We start from the raw sequence: 20286 nt of genomic DNA on the forward strand, positions 1-20286 counted from the left end.
AGATTGAACGCTACTGCACCCTGTTGTGTAGGAGCCGCTCCACGCGGAAGCTGCTATTCCATGAGTATGTATGAATGCACCAAGTATGATAGGGAAACGCCTAGAAATGCCTCTAGAAGCCCGCCTAATACGCCTCCCCTTCCAATGAACTCCATACCCGCGAAAGAGATAATTAAAAGCCGAAACCGCCAGGGAATTGGAAGCCGCCACCACCCTGCTGGAACTTGAACCCTCCGCCGGGGAAGCCGCCACCGCCTCCACCGGACCTGAAGTAGAACTGCTGGCCACCGTGTGAACCAAACGGCGAGCCTTGGAAGGGATTGCCTTGCTGTTCTGGGTTGTTGGGATCGTCACCGTTGTCGAAGCGCTGCTTGAGTTCGGGGTCTGAGAGGACTTCGTAGGCTTCGTTGATAGTAGTCATATTCTTCTGTGCGTCTTCGGGGGTGAGGTTGTTGGCGGAAGCCTTGTCGGGATGGTACAGCTTAGACAGCTTGCGGTATGCCTTCTTGATCTGGCGCTCGTCGGCGTCGCGGTCCACGCCAAGTACCTTGTAGTAGTCCTTTTGCTTGGATCGTTTGAGAAGGGTGTGTGCCTTCTGGAGGAGCTCCTGTATCTTCTGGTGCTGGTGGTGCTCCTTTGCCGTCTCGAGTGTGCGGATCGCGGCCTCGAATTCGTCGGAGTCGATTTGTCGCTGGGCTTGACTGAGGAGGGCGTGCAGAGAGTTGGGATTTAGCTGGAGAGCTTCGGTACAGTAGGGGGTGCCCTTCTTCAAGTTGTTCATCTAGGAGTGTGTCAATCCATTGTAGTTAAGGCAGGTATTGGCACTTCTCTTACCTCGTAATAAGCCTCGCAAGTCATCTCGACCAATGTCCTGTAGAGTCCTTGCGGCGAGTTCTTATAGATGTAGCCCTTCTTCACGTAGTCTTCGAAATCCTCCTTGACCTCTTTCAGAAGCCCGGGTTCCTCTTCGCCGCGATCGATCAGTAGCTTGACCCCAGTGGCAAACTGCCGCCTCTCAAAGAATTGTCGAACCTTCTTCAGGTCCTTTTCGAGATTCTTCTCCCGTCTCCTAAGCTTCATGCATGCCTTCGAATCAGGATCCGACTGCAGACACTGCGCGATGTGCTTGAGGCCCTTGTCCGTTTCGCCGAGCGAGTAGAAAGCCATGGCTGAGCTCTGGAGATGTGGTTCGATGTCGCCCGTGTTGATCTGCAGAAGGTGCTGCAGGTCGCTGATGCCCTCGACAACTTCACCCTTCTCGAAGCGACACCTGGCCCTCATCTTCCGGATGTCGTATGCCGCGCCTGCGACCATGATGGCGACACCTGCTTGGCTGATGCACGAGTCCCAGTCACCCTTCTCGGCAGCCTCCTTAGCCAGAAAAGCTGCACCTTGCGCTTCTTCAAGCTGCGCGATATCCTCTTTCTTGCCCGCCGCCTCGTAGTCTTTCCGGGCGGCCGCCCATTCGGCCTTTCTGGCTCTCAGCTTCGCCCTTTGCACCAGTGCGCCCTCAAACCCAGGCCGCAGCTCGAGGACTTTATCGAAATCATGTTGCGCCTTGTCCGTCCTTCCGAGCGAGAGGTATGCCGCGCCGCGCCTGAAGAAGGTGAGGTAATTCTTAGGATCGCGGGAGATGGCGACGTCGAAGTATGTGAGTGCTTCTTGCGCATTTCCAGTAGCGAGTTTCACGCCGGCGTCTTTTATGAGCTGCGCTACGGGCGTATCTGCGGGAATATCTGAAGGGGCGAGCGCATGGGCAAGGGAGCTCGTGGAGAGCAGCCCGAGGGCGAGCGATGAGAGCCTGAGGATCATCGTAGAGTTTTAAAAGTGGTGAATGAGTGACGTTGGTGAGTTGTTAGAAGCGTAGGAGAGGGGGTGAGGGCGTCCTAAGGCATGGAAGGCGCGGGGTGGGTGGTTTATATGAGGCTCATGAAAGAGTCAAGTTGAAAGTTGTCCTTTCACCATCCGATCACCGCTTCCCGTATTGGTTCATGCAGGGTGGCCCGTGCCCGATCCACCGCGCCGCAGACCCCGGCTTCGTGATGACGCCGCGTGCGAGGCTGCTTCCTCCAACGACTACTAAACTTGGCCCTATTCCCTGCGCTCTGCGCTCTTTTGCCTCCTCGGCCCCCCTTTCTTCGTCCATCTTCCTCTCCTCTTCAGGCACATGGCGCCCCTTCGACTACGCATAGATGGACGCATCTTTCGCGACAGCGAGAACCGAGAGGTAACTCTCCACGGCATCAACTGTGCCGCTGACGCCAAATTACCCGCGACTCCCGAGTTGCCCTCTCACGTTGCGGACAACTTCTTCGACGGCGATAATGTATCCTTCGTTAACCGGCCTTTCTCTGTTGACGATGCTGCTACACATTTCGCGCGGTTACGGAGTTGGGGGTACAACACAATAAGATACATCTTCACCTGGGAGGCAATAGAACATGCAGGCCCTGGGATATACGACGAGGAGTGGATACAGCACACAATCTCGGTTTTGCGGAAAGCGAAAGAGTTTGGCTTCTACATTTTTATGGATCCACACCAAGATGTTGTATGTAGGCTTTCAATCAATGCATCGCGTTTGGCCCTTCTGATCTCCCCTGCAGTGGTCGCGATTCTCCGGCGGTTCAGGAGCGCCCATGTGGACTCTCTATGCGTGCGGGCTAGATCCCACTTGTTTCGATGTCACAGAAGCTGCTCTCGTCCAGAACGTATACCCCGAGCCGGACAAATTCCCAAAGATGATATGGGCGACCAACTACACGCGAATGGCCTGCCAGGTCATATTCACCCTCTTCTTCGGTGGCAAAGACTTCGCTCCTAAAGCCATAATCGACGGGAAGAATATTCAAGATTACCTGCAGGACCATTTCATCGCTGCATGCGAGCACCTGGCGAAGCGCATCCACCAAGCCGGCGACCTCGAATACGATCCAATAGTGGGATGGGAGAGCATCAACGAGCCCAATCGCGGCTTGATCAGCTATCAGGACATCAGCGTGATTCCGACAGAGCAGAAGCTACAAAAGGGGACCTCTCCCACTGCTTGGCAGGCCATCCTTACCGGATCAGGTAGAGCTTGCGAGGTGGATACATGGGAGTTTGGGGGTATGGGGCCATACAAGTCGGGTTCGGCACTGATAGATCCCGAGGGAAAGACGGCATGGCTTTCTGAAGACTATGATGATTCGCAGTATGGCTGGAAACGAGATCCGGGGTGGCGGTTGGGCGAGTGCATATGGGCGCAACATGGGGTCTGGGATCCCTCCACCGACACCCTCTTGAGGAAAGACTACTTCGGCAAAGACCCTAAGAATGGAGCGACCATCGACTACGAGTACTTCACAAACCATTATTACATGCAGTACTATCGGAAGCACAGCAAGATGGTCAAGTCGATATTTCCCGACTCCTTGATGTTTTTCCAGCCGCCGGTCTTAGAGATTCCGCCGTCGATAAAGGGGACTGAAGATGACGATCCAAACATAGTTTTCTCGCCGCATTTCTACGACGGCATCACTCTATTAACCAAGAAATGGTGAGGTCGACGGGCGCATTAGAGAGTCCTACGCTTACGTATTTTAGGAATCGTGTATGGAATATCGATGTTTTTGGCGTTCTGCGGGGGAAGTATCTCACCCCAGCATTTGCTATTAAAATCGGAGAGACTGCGATTCGGAACTGCTTCGCGCATCAGCTGGCTGCAATACGGCAAGAAGGCTCGGACTACATGGGCGTCCATCCCTGCGTCTTCACTGAGATCGGGATACCGTATGACATGGACGACAAGTATGCATACAAGACGGGCGATTACAGCAGTCAGATCGCAGCCATGGACGCCAATCACTTCGCGCTGGAAGAGAGTAAGGCGAATGGCTATGCTCTATGGACATATGTCGTAACCGTATGTTCCTTCGGGCAACGTCTTTCAAGGGGGCGCTAATGGAATCTAGAACAACCACTACTGGGGTGATCAGTGGAATGGCGAGGATCTGTCAATCTATTCATCCGACGACAAGCCTCTACCTGCAGGAACATTCTCCCCCGCTGAATCGCGCGTCTCGCTTGACACGAGCTCGCCGTCGTACTCGCGAGCCCAGTCTACGGAGACGTTGAGCGTAAACCCGGGAAATCTAAGAAAGACACTCTCGGTAGACCGCATGAGCTCGAAATCAGGCGGGAGCGACGTGCGGGGTCTCCGCGCCGCAGAGGCGTTCGTGCGGCCCACGCCAGTTGCGACGCACGGCAATGTGTCCTCGTTCGGCTTCGACCTTCGGAACTGCTCGTTCAGGCTTGCTTTATCGGCGCCGAGCTCGACACGCGAAGACGCACCGACTATCGTCTATCTGCCAGAATTCCACTTCCCATCGGGCCAGACCAGCGCCGAGGTCAGCGGTGGGAAATGGACGATCAGCTCCGAGGAGACCAATGGCGCCGCGCGGCAGATGCTCCGGTGGTGGCACGCCGAAGGAGAGCAGACGATGACGGTCAAGGGCGCTGTGCGCAAGCAAGGGGCGGCATTGGGCGTGGAGGAGGACGAGGGCTACCTGCAGCAGTGCCGTGATGTAGGGCTGAGGAGGTGGTGGTGGTGAGGCGTTGGGCAGGGCGGCAGGGCGGCATGGCTGCGCTGGGGGAGCAGGTCACGCACGGTGACGTAGTGTCGTTCGATTATCAGGTCACGCCCGCAGTCAGCATTTATGGCGCACATTTGTTTGGCGGGGGAGGAAATGGGAGCGCGCGCGCCAGAAGAAACATGTCGTGGGCGCTGGAAGCACGGCAGCAGCTGTAATGAGGGAGTACAGTCTGCAGATAGAAACGGAGATGCCGATCCGGCGCCCGCCAATGGCACCAGAGTCCAGACAACTGACACCTGACTTCGCGCCGCGTTGGGACGCGCGCTCGCACGGTTCCAAGGCTCGAGCGCAGCCTGGCACCCGTGCACAGTACCTGCGTGCCGTCAAGCGCGCCTGCGCTGCCCTTCTCTCGTGACTGGTGACTCCACTGCATTTCGCGCCTTTCACCGTCCGCGCTGCACCCCGTCTGCATCACCGGCCCCGGCTATGTCTGCCACAGGCGCGCTCTACACCGACTTGCGGACACGGCGCGCAGAAGCGCTACAACCACTCACCCTTCGAACCTGAGGTACACGCCCCCAAGTGCCCCCAAGTGCCCCCAAGTGCGAACCCTTGCGGCTCATCAAGCCCGCTCCCACCACGCCGACTCCACCGTAACCCTTATTGACGCCTCCCGCCACAGCCTCGTCTCACAGGGTCCAGCAGAGCCGCCTGCGCGATGGACGCTGGGGCAGCCAGACCCCCGCATTTCGCCCTCTCCAACGGCCGCCCTGGCGGCACTGCGCACGCCGACCCCGCTTCCGGCCACCTCTCGCAGGTGCTGCAGGCGCTGCAGGCCATCTACAGTCCCGCCTCGAGCAACGACAACCGCCGCGAGGCCACCGAGTACCTCGAGCACGCAAAACGGCACCCCGAAGCCCCCGAGCACGGCCACCAGCTGGCCCTCGACCGCGCGCAGCCGGCCCAGCTCCGCCACTATGGCCTCACCATGCTGGAGTACGCGATCCGGTACGGCTGGGAGGACTTCACCGTCGAGCAGGGCGACGCGCTGCGGAACTACGTGGTCGAGCTCGCGCAGAACATCGCCGCGGAGGACCCTGTCTATCTGCGCAACAAGGTGGCACAGCTGTGGACCGAGATTGCAAAGCGCTCGTGGGGGGCCGAGTGGATGGACATGGACCGCCAGCTGGTGGAGCTGTGGCAGACGTCGCTGCACCACCAGGCCGTCGTGCTGTATGTGCTCGAGACGCTGTCCGAAGAAGTTTTCAACCGCGAGGACACGACCGCTGGCCTGCGCGGCAGCGACCTGGGCCGGGCATGCGTCGAGATTTTCACGCCCGCCGCCGTGCTGAACGAGCACCTGCCTGCTCGGGACAAAAATCTGGATGTGCGCTGTGGTGACGAGGGCTGGCTGCGGAGGCTGTGCGACAACCTCACCTGGTGTCTGTCGCAGGACTATCAGAACCAGGAGGCCGTGCGACTGTGCGCCGTGAAGACCATGAACGCCCTCCGAGCCGCCATGACCTGGGTCATCCCGAAAGCCATTGCCGCCGTGCAGGTCATCGAGCACGTGTGCAAGGCTCTGGCCGTACCCGTGGTGGAGCTGCAATTGGTACCGTCCCAACCGGCTTGCATACGCCCTTCATGCTAACGCCGTGACTTTAGGCCTCCGTTGATGTGCTGCAGTCGATATACAGCCGACACCATCTCCACGATGAAGAGTTCGTAGAGCTGGTCTGCCCAATGTTCACTCCCGGCAGTGTTTCCCTCCTGCGAGAGGTCTACAGCTGGACCCTTTCGGACATGAACATTCATAATCTGAATGAGCAGAAGTACACGCTTTGCAAAAAGCTCGCAGAGGTACGATCTGGTTGTACTTTGGCCCCTTGAGTCTGACTAATGGGCACAGCTGGCCAATAGCCTTGGGCTATTCATTGAACAGAAACCACAGCACATTCCAGAGGGAAGCGACCTCCCCGGCATATTCCAGCTACTCTACGACCTCCTCCGGAACCCGAGCCTCGTCGTCTCCATCCCAGTCCTGCACTGCTGGACCAAGCTTCTGCGGTCCCGCGTCGTTCGCGATTCGGATGTCGTCACGCAAATGGTTGGTGGTCTGCTCGAGACATGCTGCGCGCGATTGATCCGCTACGAGACGTTTCCTGAAGATTCAGAAGACGTCACCCTGCTTTTTCTGAACGAAGACATCGACACGGTTCCGGAGAGACACGCGTTTCTGGGTAACTACCGGAGATTCTGCGCCGATGTCATCGAAGTTCTTGTACGACGGACGCCTGTTGAAGCGATGGAACACATCCTCTCCCAAGCGACGAACATGTTTCATAACCTATACAATGAACAACCCCCATTTCAGCGTACTCCATTCTCCATCCTGATAGTCGACCGGTAGTGCTAATCTCTGACAGCGCAAAACTTCACCAAACATTCGCCGCCTGTTCTCCACGTTGACGCTCAGGTTACCATCATCGATGCTGCCCTGAAAGGCTATCTGAAATGGCTCTCTACACATGGCGAAGAACCACAGGAAGACGTACGTATCACCGCTGCGACACCGTTCAACGGCTAATACGACGCAGGAGCGAAAACGCAACACCTTGGAAGAGTCCTTTGAGCAATGGGGCCGGCAACTGCTCCAGGCTCGATTTGAAGTAAGATAACCAACAATTCTCTCTTTGCCTCGCTTACACCCATTAGGACCCTGAGATCGCAAAGAAGGTCATCCAGCTCATGTCGACGTTCTCTACGAAAGCGCTCCCCGATCGCCCTGCCTTTGCCCTCGCATTTCTTGAATACATGCTCACGATCAGGCTTACGGACAACCCTGATTTGCCTCAGTACTCAGATGCTGTCAAAGACCTGGAACGCATCTGCAGCCTTGAGATGCAAAAGTTGGCAATGAAGTTCCCTGACGATTTCATGGTAAGGACACGATGTCGAATGAGAAGTGCGTGCTCGCTAATCTCTCTAGAATGTATACGATAGCTTGGAGCGGAAAGTTAACGAAATGATTGCCGATCCTAGGACTGACGAGCGCCAACGAATGGCATACTCCGCTTTCCTATTCATCATCATGTAGGTTCGATCCGCCTTCGTCATTTTGATTGGCTAATCTGATGATCTGATATAGTCATCGCTGTACCACGTTGGATCGCGCAACCCAGGAGAACCGCATGAGACAAATGCTGAACCAGGTCAAGGAGGCCTGGCGCACGGACGAACTCACGAAATCTATCTCCTCCTTCCATTTATTCTGCGCGACTCTCGGAATGGATCGCCTGCCAGATTTCCTCTCGGCGAACAATTTCCGTGGCGTGCATGACTGGTCTGAGCAACCTTTGAACAATGACGGCCAGGCCATGCAAGCTGCCATTCTCGAGCGCTCTCAGGTACTGCATCCATCGCTCCTCGATATCCTTCCGCTAACAGCGCCTAGCACCTACCACTCCGCCTCACTAAGACTCTTCTCGCTGCTTCTACAGAGAAGCTGCGTGACGGCTCGACCGCATACGAAACTGCTGCGGTGTTATGGGCAGAGGCAATCCCCGTCATTCTGCCGAACCTTCTCCAGCTTGTTAGGTATGTATGACCTAACATTTTGGCACACGTTTACTGATTTTCTTCTAGTCATGCACAAGCGTTCAATGACTTGGACACCAATTGGTCCCACCTTCCACTAGAGCTACAGCAGGTCATTCGCCGAGTATTGACTGACCGATTCTGGCAAGCTGGCATCTCTACTGAGAGTCGAGACGATTTCTTTGCCCGTGTGAGCGGATCGAAATCAACGTACGAAGGCTTCGCATCTACTGTGCGTGGCACCGTCCGGCAGATCCGTGAGAGCTCGTACTACATCCTGTACTCACTCACACGGTTCCGAGATTTCTTCTACGGCATCTCCGACCTTCCTGGACCTCTCAGCCAAGCCTTGTTTGGTCATGCGCATGCATTAACGGCCCACCACTTGTCCGTTTTGCTTACAGTTTCCACGCATCTCATTGAAGGTTGCCCTGCGCAACTACGACCGCAATTTCTGCCGGCAATGATACAAGGCTTGTTCCGAGAACTGAACCGGAAGATCTCAACGGAATGGGACGATGTCAGCCGCCAAATTGCAAACGCAGGGGAGAACGACAACTTGACAGACGAGATGAAGACAGAGAGCATACTCCGCCAACTCACATACTCCTCTGTCTCGCTTGTCGCTGTCCTGCTGGATTCACGGCAGGGTAAGTACAAACTCGCTCCGATTGGAGACACTAGCAAGGGTGGCGCTCCAGTTGTTTTGTCAAGGAGTAGTGTCTTCACATATCTATCATCTTCTGAGCTATGCTAATGCAGACGCAGAATTCGCCCGCCAAGACGAGTACACGCGTAAAGACGGCCCTCCAATGTGCGACTTCATCCTCAATTCTCCCGAAGCGCTTGAGCCAATCTTGCTCTTCTGCAACTCTTGCATACGCGTCCGCGATACTCGGTCTGTTGTGACTATCGTTCGCGTCCTGCGCACTCTACTCCCCCGCTTCAAGGACAAGTCCCCAATCAGGGGCTATTTCTGCGATGACATCCTCAAGAGTGCAATCACCAGTCTACATGAGCCTTATTTCGTGGACTGCCAGAAGGACCTAGCCTCACTCATCGCCGGCATCATCCACCTCGACGAGGACATTCCGCGCGGCATCATCTTGAGTCTACCGGGCATGGGCGACCAGTACCGCGTCGATCGCCGGTTATCGAAACTTCGAGGCGCGAACCGGAATGATGAGCGGATGCAGCGCTCAATTGTGCTAGATCTGCTGTCTAGTGTCCGTGGCGTGAGCATCCATGAACAGGGCAAGATCGAGCGACCGAAGCCGAAGAAGAAGACTGCTTTCGAGGAGCAGTATATGAGCGTCGATCAACCGCCGACGATTGTGAGGGGGAACTCGCCGGGCTTGGCGGGTGTCGCTGATATGTTTGGAGACGCGTGAGCGCCGCCCTGATATCAAATGGTATCTCAACGACGACCTTTCTTATGGAGTTCTCAAAAGTACTCACTTCCTCCGCGAGGACGATCTTTACGCCGAAGTCTTTCACACGCACCTTCATGCTAGGTTGAACTCATGGACTGGAGTTATATCCCAAACAGAGGCACCTGTCGCCAAATTGTGCTCCGCCGCGGCGTTCCTGAAGCGATCGGTTTTCCAAAATGCATAGCGCTGTGTCTGATTCCCCATGGGTGCGGGTAGACGTCTGGTATGGACGACCTTCAATGGCTTTCTGCGGTATTCTCGCCTTCGTTTTATGCATATCTCCTGTTCCTTACTATATCAATATCCTAAATTTTCTTTTCTTTTCAGATGGATCGAAAGGAGATAGATAAAATGATTGCGCGAGCATACAGTAGGCGCTTGCTTTGAATTTGAGCATTCAGTAGGAGCGAACAGTAATGCCACTGCATATGCAACTCGGTTTCCAGACTTGAGCTATACTATGAGCGCGTATCTTGCTTACTGAAAGATCGTAGGTCATGGCAGCCTACCTCTGGGGCACCGCACGAGATGAGTCTCGTGCTGTGCCATGGAGGTACAGTAGCGCTGATGTCAGCAGGTTGATGTACTGTCAGTGATATGCCCCGCTCATCGTAAATTCCGAAGCCCCTCATTGGTGCAACCAGGGGCTTGATTAATCAATCGTTGCTTTCCTTGAGCAGACCGCTTGGTCACTCTTACTTCACACTCCCTAATATCACTTTCTTGTCTTCTCTTCTTCTTTCGATACCTGGCACCAGCAGTTTCATTCCCGGAATTGAAATTCGAGGGGAAATGGCTTCACGAAACGACACAAGCTCACCGATTCCGATCGTCGATTTTGGAAAGTTCTTGCATGGGAGTGAGCAAGAGAAGGAAAACGTGGTAAAAGAGATTGATGATGCGTTTCGGAATGTGGGGTTTGTGTATTTGAAGAATCATGGTGTGGCGAAGGAGATGGTTGAGGAGTGCTTTGAATGGGTAAGCATATCCATATATCTATCTTTTCTCTGTTCGGATGCCTAACAGCGGTTGAGACCACCTAACTAACGTACGTGAGTGTAGAGCAAGAAATTCTTCGCCCTCCCTTTGGAGTCTAAAATGCTCGCTCCGCATCCACCGGGCGGCTCGCACCATAGAGGCTATTCGGCCCCAGGAGTTGAGAAAGTGAGCCAGCATAAGTATGATGCTGATGAGATTTCCAAACTCCGCGAAGTACGCCCACGCTCCCCTATCCCGCCCCAACGTCCCTTCAATCCACCAACTCACACCCACACACAGATCCCCGACCTCAAAGAATCCTACGAGTCCGGCAACCCAACCGACCAAACCCAACCCAACATCTGGCTCCCGGAATCCAAACTCCCCGGCTTCCGCACCTTCCTGGAGTCCTACTTCGCCGTCTGCGCCGCCCTCGTGCATCGCATCCTCGACGCGCTCAGCGCCGCGCTGCAAGTCCCCGAGCCCGGATTATCCCCCACGCACGAGAAGAGCCTGTTCCAGCTGCGCCTGCTGCATTACCCCGCCGAAGACGACGCAGAGCCGCTGCGCGCGCACAAGCGCAGCAGGATAACCGCACACTCCGACTTCGGCTCCCTCACGCTGCTGTTCCAGGACAGCGTCGGCGGGCTGGAAGTCGAAGACCCCAATGCGCCGGGCCAGTTCCGCCCTGCGCCGCCGATTCAAGACGCCGTGCTCGTTAACATCGGGGACTTGATGGCGCGCTGGAGCAATGATCGCTGGCGGTCTACGGTTCATCGCGTCGGTCTTCCGCCTGACGTTCCTGCTACTGAAAAGCCTTTTTCGGGGCCGGGCCTCGGTGTGAATACTGAGGGCCAGCGGATGCCGAAAGTGGCTGAGGCTGAGAAGATAGTGCCGGATAGATACTCGATTCCTTTTTTTGCGGTACCAGATATGGATACTGTGATTGATGCGCTGCCGGGATGTTGGGATGAAGAGAGTAATCCGAAAAAGTACGAGCCGGTTACGGCGTGGGGGTATGTGCAGATGCGGATGGCTGCTTTGTATGATTCATGAGTGGTCATCCAGGGCAGAAGGGAGGCGCACAGAAAGGAATGACAAACTCTAGACGAGGGGTGGAGGACAAGAGTTTTCTTCAAGTCATGAATCAATTCTCCTATATATTGCAATGCAACGACAACGCCGCGTTTGATGCATTAATATGCATACCATCCCTAGCCCGTACAGAGTCTACTAACACATGATCTCGAATCGCGCTAATCTCCTCCTGAATCTTAAATATCCAATTCGTATCTACACCTACCCACGTAGACCCCTATTCATCGTCGCCCACCATAGCCTCCCTCTCCCTACACACCACACATCCTCTCCCCACCGCACTCCGAATAACATGTGCGTGCGCCACCTTCGCGCCCACACTTCTACTCCATCTTCCCCCGCCCTCAAATGCATCATCCGCTAACCTTTGCTGCAGTGTTGCAGCTACACTAGCGCTCGCGCTCGTCTTCGGTAGTAGACAGGATAGATGGAAGACATGTCCGCACGCGAAGCCCACGAGAGTGTCTCTGCTGAGTGGGATAGGACCATCGACGATTTCCTCTTCCTCGGAGGTCGGCAGTGTAAAGGGACGGCGGCAGCCCGTACAGTGTCCCGGTGGCGCTTCTCCTTCGGGTACTTCTAGGGGCGCTGGGTCAACCTGAGGCCCCGGTGCTGTTGAAGTAGCAGCCGTAGTAGTATCGTCTTGGACTTTCGCGGCTGTTGGTGCATCCACACCTTTTGTCTGGATATCCACTTTCTTCTTCCCTGCCTCATCCTTCAGCGCACCAGGCATCTTCTGCGTCAAACCCTCCACCTCGTCATCGCACGAAATGACCTCAAACTTGACCCCTTGCTTCTGCCCTGCACGAAGTGTGTCCATGCCCACGGCAACCTCGCCTCGCAATACCTTGGCAACACCTTCGGATATAGAGTACTGGATCTCATACTCTCTTACCATCTTCCTTATCCCATCTCTTAGGCCCTCTATTTCGAGGCCCTCGGGTATGCGGCGGACAAGCTCAATTGGGTTTATCGCTGTGCCGACTTCTTCGAGCAGGCCGCGGATGAAGTGCGGTTTGTCCATTGAGTACTCGAGGAGGTCATTCCATAGGTCTGGGTCGTCTTGTTCCTTAGCGAAAGAGATTGCGAAGCTAACGTCGGAGAGCTTTTCAATGATGAGGTACAGCGCACGCTTCGTTTGGCCAGTTTTGGAGAGTATGTGACTGGAGTGGTATCAATATCGAATCTGTAGCGTAAGAGGGGGCACATACACTAGTTCTGGGATGTACTCCCGCCTCTCCATAAGAGCAGCGGCCTTTCCAAGGTCGTAGCTTTGCGACTCCCGCAATAGTTTCATTAGCAAGGGACGGTCATATTCCGCAAACAGCTCGACCATGAGATCGGCGAACTCCTCGGCCATCATCTTTCCATCATCGGCAAGACGATCTGCCTTCACCCGCTCGTTTGCAGTCTCTCCCTTGCGTTTGTGAGTTTCCGGCTTGCTTAGCGATCTCAGGTAGAAGAACAGGAACGGCTGGAATGAGTCTCCCTTTGCCTGTAGCTGGGACACAACGTCGTTTGCGGGCACCGTACCCCGACACGCCTCGTCGACGAGAACACTTATAGCTTCCGATGAGGCGTCTTCCAATTCGGATAATGAAGCGGACTCCGTCTGCTCTTTTGAAACCCGGAGCAAGATAAATCCTGGAATGTCGTCTCGTACAGCCTCCACTAGGTGAAATTCTCGTATGAGATCCATAGCAGCATCGGCATTCTGGAGGCGAATATAACAGCGCAATGCCTCTCGTTGACGACTACTGGCAAGGTACAGCTTAGCTAGCGCATCTTGAAGTATCCGCCAATCTCGGCCCTGCTCGTCGCCTTCAACGGACTCCTCGGTCACGTCACCCGCGGATAGTTTGCTCTTGATGGCCTCGATGAGGCTGTTGATGTCGAAAAGCTCGGGATCCCAATCTTCAAGAAGGTGCTTGAAGCGAATTCGGTCGTAGATGATATAATGGCCAAGCACGACTTCATATACCATGGAGGGCAGCGGTGGTTGCATTTGCTTCGTAGGGATGTACGGCGCGATTTCATCGAAGTGTTTACTTTGGGCGAATTTCCACACCCAATGTTCCCATCGCTGAGACGTGCCTAGAACACGTCCAGCGACCTTGCCGGCCTGTTTCCAGTCGCCGGCGCTCACGAGCTGCTGCACCCAAAGGTCTCCTATGCGTCTTTTCTCCTTTTCAACCGCCGAATGCTGGTTCGCTTTGGTAGCGGAGATGGTTGTCTGAGACTCGTTCTCATCGGCGAAGAACTCTTGTAAGCTTCCTTGCTTCTTTGACGGTGTACTTGTCGGGGAGGCTTCAGGGGCGGTCTGAGAAGTGGATGTGGCGATCTCAGGATGATCTTCAAGAAGCTCCCATGCGTCCTTGTAATTTTCGTGCTCGAGCTCCCAATTGAAGTGGTCCGTCAGATCGCGCTTGACAGCTAAAACGCAGTCGTACGGACTTTGGATGAATACTTTGAGCCCGGGACCGGCGGCGTTTGGATGGATCAGCAGGTGTCTCTTGCCAGGTATGGATGTCGAGGCATTGCCGGCACCAGTGGAAGATACCGTAGGTGCGGCTTTTAGATCGCCACTGCTTGGCAGGCTAACCGCGCTCGCTCCAGAGCTGAAGAGTCGAGCTGCGCTGAGACTGACGTCCCAGATTCCACCACCGATGGCTTCAAGGGCGCTTCTTTGTGCAGGGGTCATCGTTTTCGGATGTGGTACGTACAAGGTGCTAAGATGATAGTCGGCAGCCGAGAGACTCTCGAACCTGCTGACCGTTAAAGAGTCCACCTCAACCTCATCTGAGGTTGCTGCGTCAATTAGCTTGAGCTCCGGCTGAAGCCCATTCGTCCGTCTGTGCATGCCACGCTTCGGAGTAGTGTCGACAGGAGTAATAGGGTTGTCGTCATCGTCGCGTATCCGGTATGCGAGAACTAGAAGTAAAGAAGGGGTATAAAGCGAAATGCCAGAAACAATGCAATCATCAAACCGTAGGCTATCCTTTGGTCAGTAGATGAGATTCCATATGGGAAGACAGACGCACAAATGAATAATCTCAGCGCTGCCCACTGATCGCTCGCCAACATCTTTGCCCACCCCAGCGCCGCCTGGGTCGACATGGACTATCCATGCGGCGTCTCCCCAACCAATTACCAGTTTCTCAATCTGCCTTTTCTTCTGAGAAACGTTGGAGGGCTTGTCCGAGCGTTGGTGTGGTAGAGTCACGTCAGTCTTTTCGGTGGCATGGCTGCCATTGAGGCTGATCACAGTGTCTTCGTCTGACTCAAGCCATTGATCGTTGACCCACTCGATGCGCGCTTTCCACACACCAGCCATCTCTTCCCAAGCGCGGCGATTCGGCTTTTCGATGAAGCCTATTCTTTTCCACGCGGACTCGGAGTCGGCGCCTTCTAGATGGACGTTCGTTCGCATAATGCGGATTCCGTGCTCGTTTACCCAAGCCACGAACTTGCCAGATAGAGACCATTTGATAGTGCTGATGATGCCATCGCCTGAATGCAGGACGGTGTCCCGGCCAGTGTTGCCTCCCAGCCCAATTGCGCCAAGCCATCCTTGGGCCGTCTGGGCCGCATGGCTGGTGTTCGCATTTGACCGTACTCCTGCCTGGCCGCCAACAGTGAGTATTAACTCGCCGGCTAGGCCCCCGGAAAGGTATGACCGATCAGACTTGTACTCTGGCGAAAGAGCTACGGCTTGAACGGGACGAGCAAAGTTCCGGAGGGTGACATCCTTGGGATCTACCAGAGATGATACACAGACATGACCATCTATTGAAGACGAAGCAATATATATCTGATTTGAGGGCGTTGCGGGAACGGGTGGTTGGCGCGGCGTGCGGGGAGACGATGGGTGGCCGCCCGCTGCTGGTGCCTGCTTCGACGGGGTGTCTGGTCGCTCTGCGGCTCCACTGGGCGAGTTCATTGGGTGAGCAGGCAGTGCGGGCGGATATGGCGACACGGATAGGGCGGTCACTGAGGCCGACGGATGCGCATTGTAGTTTCGGAGGGGTTGGAATAATGGGACTGTCAGAACGTGCTGCTAGAGTTAGACGTTGTGATGAAGCCCAGGAGCTCGGGACAGACTCACAATATTGCCATTATGCGTGCCTACAATCTACCTAGAACTCAGCATGTGCTCTGCGACAGGTGATAGCTCGGAGCCTGGAGGCATGCGCCATACCATTTTGTCTCCCGCAACCATGAATGTGCTTGTCGCGTCGCCGTTCCTGTACACCGGAGCTAGACTCCCCGTCAGACGCGTGTACTTGAGCTTCGGCTCCTCGTCCGCGTCCTCCTCCTCGTCGTCGTCCTCCTCGGAGTGCTGCTCGGCGTGGTTCTTGCCATTGCCCACGGCGCGCTGAAGGTGTGACGCATCGGGGGCGGCGACGCCAGCCTCGTCTTCGTTCGATGCCGCAGCCATGCTGGATGCATGAGCTGCGGAGTGCGTAGTGAGCGCCTGCGAAGCTCCGGCGTGGTCGAGGTATGAAGCTCGGTGGTGATGCTCTTGCCGGCCCACGTCCAATGAATGATGTAGCGCCAAGGCCGAGGGCTCGGAAGCGTGCATGAGCTCCCGCCGCGTTTTCTGCAGCGCCTGACTCTTGACCCGCGCAATTGCTCAGAGCACGATGCCCACACCCTGGTGTAGCTGGCGATGACTCTTCTCCGGCCCAATGCACTGAGTGGCTTAACAAGGTGCCTTGCTCCCCCAGCCCGCGCGTCCCTACAACGGAGCTCATCCCACGGCCGACTGCCGCCAGCGCCATGGCACCATTCTCCTCGACCGTTCACTGCAACCGGAGCGGCATACAAAAAGGTTGACTTCACGCAGAAGCCGGACCAGCCCGCCGAGACAAAACCCAAGGAGGAAGCAGCGACGGACGCGCAGGAACGGAAAGGGCCGAGGAAAAACGCCGGCAAGACGTCGTCTCTACGGAGAGTAGCTGTCGAAGCGCAGAGATCCAGAGGCTTTGTAAAGGGACGAGGTGGCATGCGCTTCGTGGATCCGGACGCCGACACAAAGGTATGAGCCGGGCATATACAGGGCAAAGGACATTGTTTGACCATGGAACCAGACGGTCACAGCCTACTGCGCTGCCGAAACGTATAACATCTCATCTGCCGCACGCCTCGTCAAAGCCCAGGGGTATGAGCTGGATCCTTTTCAAACAGGGCTCTACCCACAGGTCATTCATGTACAGACCAGGGAACGACCATCCGAGGTCAAGGACTTTCAGCAAGGAGATATATTCGTCTTCCCTTCCGGAACTGTGGTCACATGGAATGTACGGGAAAGAGAAGCATTGAACCTAGTCAACCGCGTCCTTCCACCAGCCGCCGAAGGCTCGCACTTAGACCTGTTGGAAACGGAGGATCTGGATTACCTAGAAGATCCTACCAAGGAGACCAGTGAGGTGGTTGGAGACACGATAGTCTTGGGCACGAAGGCTGAAGCTCAAACCCCCGATACGTCCAGAGAAGCCACGGCCGATGAAACCGAGCAGCGTCACGAAGTCGACACAGTACTCGCCAAGATCGCGTTCTCCTCGGGTCTAGCTCGCTCGACAAAGCTCGCTGTCTTGGAAAGCCTGCTCAGCGCTTATCAGCACTCCACCCGCCAGATCCCCACCATGCTGGCGAAGGGCGAGAACATACCCCTCGGACGGAAGAATCTACCCTTCACGCGCTCCTTCATACTCCGCAAGACCGGCGAGCTGCTGAACATCCGTGCCCAACTCAACCTCTATTCCGAACTTACGGACTCCTTGCCAGATATCTTTTGGGATAGCCGGCACGAGCTAGGGCTAGGACAGTACTATGACCAAGTAGGCCGTGCGCTAGATGTGGGCGTCCGGATTAAGGTCTTGAATGAGAAGATTGGATTCGCGCAAGAGATAGCAAGCGTTCTGCGAGAGTCGCTCAGCGAGAAACATGGCCTTCGGCTTGAATGGGCCATCATTGCCCTAATCGCCGTGGAGGTGGTACTGGAGTTCTATCGTCATTGGAAAGACTCGGAGGAGCGGAAGGATCCGCTAAGCACCGAATCCTTACTTCGGCATTATCTACTGAGGCCCGTTGATGAGAAGAAATAGAGTTATAGATATGTTGGATACCCCACTCAATACAGGTTTCGTAGCGAGCATACTTTTGCCATTTCAGTTCGCTGTTTTTCTCACCGTCTTCCTTTCCTGACTCAGGGAGCGCGTCTCCGTGCAGCTTCAGATGCCTGGTGTAGTGGATAGATACTTCAGGAATCATATCATTGCATGACCCTACTGCTTCGATCATGAGTGACGCGCACTGTTTCGTTCCCGCGGTCTGATGTTGACGTGCCCGATCTCAGCATCCATCCGTATGTGCGGACCTTTGCAAATATGTTTGCACTTTCTCTCTAATGCTATAAAGATGAGCCTGACATCCGCTCACACTCGTTATATAGGCCCAGTCGCGTACAGAGAATACGTAGGTGGTGTTTTTGCGTCCCGCTTCGCATACGGAAAAGGGCCAAAAATTCCAAAATAATATCACACCTCATCCAATCAGACATCACCCCGACCTCAAGGTTCCCAAAAATGCCACCGCCCCAACCAACCATCTGCCCCTGACTAGCCCCTGAAAATTTTGCAACCACAGAACAATACGAAGCCTTTCTACCCCACTTACAGCCCCACATCAGCCCCTCCATTTCCACGGCTTTTCTGGTGCCCTATTGCTCCGTTCGCGCCGCCATTTTGCAGTGGTATATATAATAAACTAGCCATCAACAACTCATAAATCAAAGCAAGCCAACAGAAGCGTGAGCTTCTATCGTCTCGTTGGTGTAGTTGGTTATCACGTGGGTCTCACAGCTATCATACTATGACTGAGCAAAGCTTCAGAAATTCCAAGGCCGCCAGTTGACCATTGCTATCTTTTTTGCGATGTTTTTTGCCTCTGCATGCCCCGATTAGTGAATGCTTGTCACAGAGATGCATCTAGGACACCATCCACCATGGATGCATGGTGCTATCTTGCTCTTCTTTTGCTTGTGCACACAAGGGTGGAGCATCTACTATGCGCTTAGGGAAGGGGGTTCAGCTTCCAGAAATTTGATACAACTTGTCTACAATATTCATACATAATCCGCTCAAAAGACTTTTGCACTTCACCCCTATGCAACACTCCAAGACGCCGTGCCAAAATCTTAAACCAACGATGCGCGCGAACGGACTACTCAAATTCATCTAAACTCCTGTCCAAAATGCCCGTCCTCCACAACACTACGGCCCCAGTCTTTGACCGCCTTCAGGACTCCTCGGCATAGTTCCCAGCGGCACCGCACTAGGTAACACGCCATACCGCCCATACGTCTTCTGATCCACGCTCACATAATGCGGCAATCTCCCGAGTAGATTTAGCTTGGTCTCCAACCAGCGCAATATCTTCTCGTGCGGGACGAGGAATTTCATCCAGCCAGTTGCCCAGAGGTAGCCGATTGCGGCGCCGCAGAGGTGCCCAATCAGAGAGACGCGTGGGATTAGGAACGAGGTTAGGAGAATGAGGAGGAGCGGGGTGCACCAGGTCGGGATTTTGTAGGGGCCGATGCTAGGATCTATTAGAGCCCGATCCGACTTTTGAAGTAAGCAAGAGGGATGTACCTAAAGTTGGGGTTTGTTTTATGGGTCTTCATGGCTTCCGCTGAGAGCAGCAGGAACACCCATACACTGATGTACGTTAGCGTAAGCCTTCTACACTTGTTGTCTGGGTAATGCCACCCACCTCGAGCCCATAACCGTGGTATTACTCCTCAGCACGACCTTCTCTAGCAGGAGGTACAAGCCGCCTGGTAACAGACCGAAAGCTACCCCCTTGTCAACTTGTACACTTCAAGTATGTTCTGGACCGCTGCTTACGTCCGGTGAACAGCGACAGCGTGACTATGGTCCCAAACTCGGCTTCAAAGCGCTCGAGGAGCGGCGTCAGGGCGAAGACGTCGAACAGCATATGCAGAAAGTTGAGATGCATTACGGGGAAGAGGTTGAGACGGTGCACTGCGCAAATAGTAATGTTAGCTCAGGATGCCATATAGAAGTGAGTCGCATGCATAGACCCTTTCCCGAGCTTCCTAAAGAGTTTAACAGCTGTCTGCGGCGCTGATCTGAACCGGTGCATTCGCAGAATAAGCTCTCCTCCTCTCTCCCAGAACCCCGAAACTCCCATGGTCTTTCCGTTCCAGACTTGACTCTTATCGCCTAAGAAACATGCACATACTCTGCGTCAAATCCATCTTATCCGGCGTCAGCGCCGCAACCTCCCTCAACCACGGAAACGGAATCGTAGCGACCCATAACCCGATAATCGCCGCAACCAGCAACCTCGTGCACAGCGGCAGGCGGAAGATATACGAACGTAGCCGCAAAGGATTGAACTGCGGATATGAGGGCATCGTGACACCAAAGAGGGAGAGAAAAGGAGGAGTGGTGGCCTCGAGGCGGCTGCGCGTCGCGCTGATCGCGAAGTTGAGGGCCCGGGCCCGGACGTCTGGGGTCGGAGGTGACGCTAACGACGATCGCGGCAGGGACGGCAGAGCCGCAACACTACAAGACTACCAC

The 20286-nt window shown here is 55.0% G+C and overlaps 8 protein-coding genes across 8 annotated transcripts; 4 read left to right on the forward strand and 4 right to left on the reverse strand.

The window, feature by feature from the left end:
- Positions 1 to 9: 9 nt before the first annotated feature.
- BU26DRAFT_495516 (DNAJ domain-containing protein) lies at positions 10 to 1943 on the reverse strand. Its single transcript, XM_033826221.1, has 2 exons — positions 835 to 1943; positions 10 to 781 (listed from the first exon to the last, which is right to left on the reverse strand). Exons 1-2 carry the CDS (start codon positions 1810 to 1812, stop codon positions 173 to 175), a joined length of 1587 nt encoding a protein of 528 aa, XP_033677149.1. The 5' UTR covers positions 1813 to 1943; the 3' UTR covers positions 10 to 172.
- A 135-nt stretch (positions 1944 to 2078) lies between these two features.
- Positions 2079 to 4859, forward strand: BU26DRAFT_524775 (glycoside hydrolase family 5 protein). Its single transcript, XM_033830356.1, has 4 exons — positions 2079 to 2551; positions 2607 to 3538; positions 3586 to 3904; positions 3954 to 4859. Exons 1-4 carry the CDS (start codon positions 2168 to 2170, stop codon positions 4590 to 4592), a joined length of 2274 nt encoding a protein of 757 aa, XP_033677150.1. The 5' UTR covers positions 2079 to 2167; the 3' UTR covers positions 4593 to 4859.
- On the reverse strand, positions 4591 to 5169 carry BU26DRAFT_167195 (uncharacterized protein). The gene has a single exon (XM_033820222.1). It carries the CDS (start codon positions 5044 to 5046, stop codon positions 4696 to 4698), a length of 351 nt encoding a protein of 116 aa, XP_033677151.1. The 5' UTR covers positions 5047 to 5169; the 3' UTR covers positions 4591 to 4695.
- BU26DRAFT_495525 (ARM repeat-containing protein) lies at positions 5055 to 10050 on the forward strand. Its single transcript, XM_033826222.1, has 11 exons — positions 5055 to 6186; positions 6240 to 6434; positions 6484 to 6949; positions 7001 to 7125; positions 7172 to 7243; positions 7290 to 7514; positions 7564 to 7667; positions 7723 to 7981; positions 8029 to 8171; positions 8220 to 8821; positions 8940 to 10050. Exons 1-11 carry the CDS (start codon positions 5293 to 5295, stop codon positions 9560 to 9562), a joined length of 3708 nt encoding a protein of 1235 aa, XP_033677152.1. The 5' UTR covers positions 5055 to 5292; the 3' UTR covers positions 9563 to 10050.
- A 239-nt stretch (positions 10051 to 10289) lies between these two features.
- On the forward strand, positions 10290 to 11756 carry BU26DRAFT_524777 (Clavaminate synthase-like protein). Its single transcript, XM_033830357.1, has 3 exons — positions 10290 to 10582; positions 10667 to 10816; positions 10883 to 11756. The coding sequence occupies exons 1-3, from the start codon at positions 10397 to 10399 to the stop codon at positions 11636 to 11638; spliced, it is 1092 nt and encodes a 363-aa protein (XP_033677153.1). The 5' UTR covers positions 10290 to 10396; the 3' UTR covers positions 11639 to 11756.
- Positions 11719 to 16179, reverse strand: BU26DRAFT_468238 (uncharacterized protein). Its single transcript, XM_033825283.1, has 5 exons — positions 15879 to 16179; positions 15786 to 15812; positions 14722 to 15734; positions 12892 to 14673; positions 11719 to 12843 (listed from the first exon to the last, which is right to left on the reverse strand). The coding sequence occupies exons 1-5, from the start codon at positions 16116 to 16118 to the stop codon at positions 11898 to 11900; spliced, it is 4008 nt and encodes a 1335-aa protein (XP_033677154.1). The 5' UTR covers positions 16119 to 16179; the 3' UTR covers positions 11719 to 11897.
- A 116-nt stretch (positions 16180 to 16295) lies between these two features.
- Positions 16296 to 17968, forward strand: BU26DRAFT_468239 (DUF155-domain-containing protein). Its single transcript, XM_033825284.1, has 2 exons — positions 16296 to 16718; positions 16771 to 17968. Exons 1-2 carry the CDS (start codon positions 16350 to 16352, stop codon positions 17785 to 17787), a joined length of 1386 nt encoding a protein of 461 aa, XP_033677155.1. The 5' UTR covers positions 16296 to 16349; the 3' UTR covers positions 17788 to 17968.
- Positions 17969 to 18767: 799 nt separating this feature from the next.
- Positions 18768 to 20259, reverse strand: BU26DRAFT_524780 (uncharacterized protein). Its single transcript, XM_033830358.1, has 5 exons — positions 19946 to 20259; positions 19588 to 19725; positions 19454 to 19535; positions 19333 to 19398; positions 18768 to 19279 (listed from the first exon to the last, which is right to left on the reverse strand). The coding sequence occupies exons 1-5, from the start codon at positions 20118 to 20120 to the stop codon at positions 18955 to 18957; spliced, it is 786 nt and encodes a 261-aa protein (XP_033677156.1). The 5' UTR covers positions 20121 to 20259; the 3' UTR covers positions 18768 to 18954.
- Positions 20260 to 20286: the final 27 nt, after the last annotated feature.

Source organism: Trematosphaeria pertusa (assembly GCF_010094035.1).
Source record: "Trematosphaeria pertusa strain CBS 122368 unplaced genomic scaffold BU26scaffold_21, whole genome shotgun sequence".
NCBI lineage: Eukaryota > Fungi > Ascomycota > Dothideomycetes > Pleosporales > Trematosphaeriaceae > Trematosphaeria > Trematosphaeria pertusa.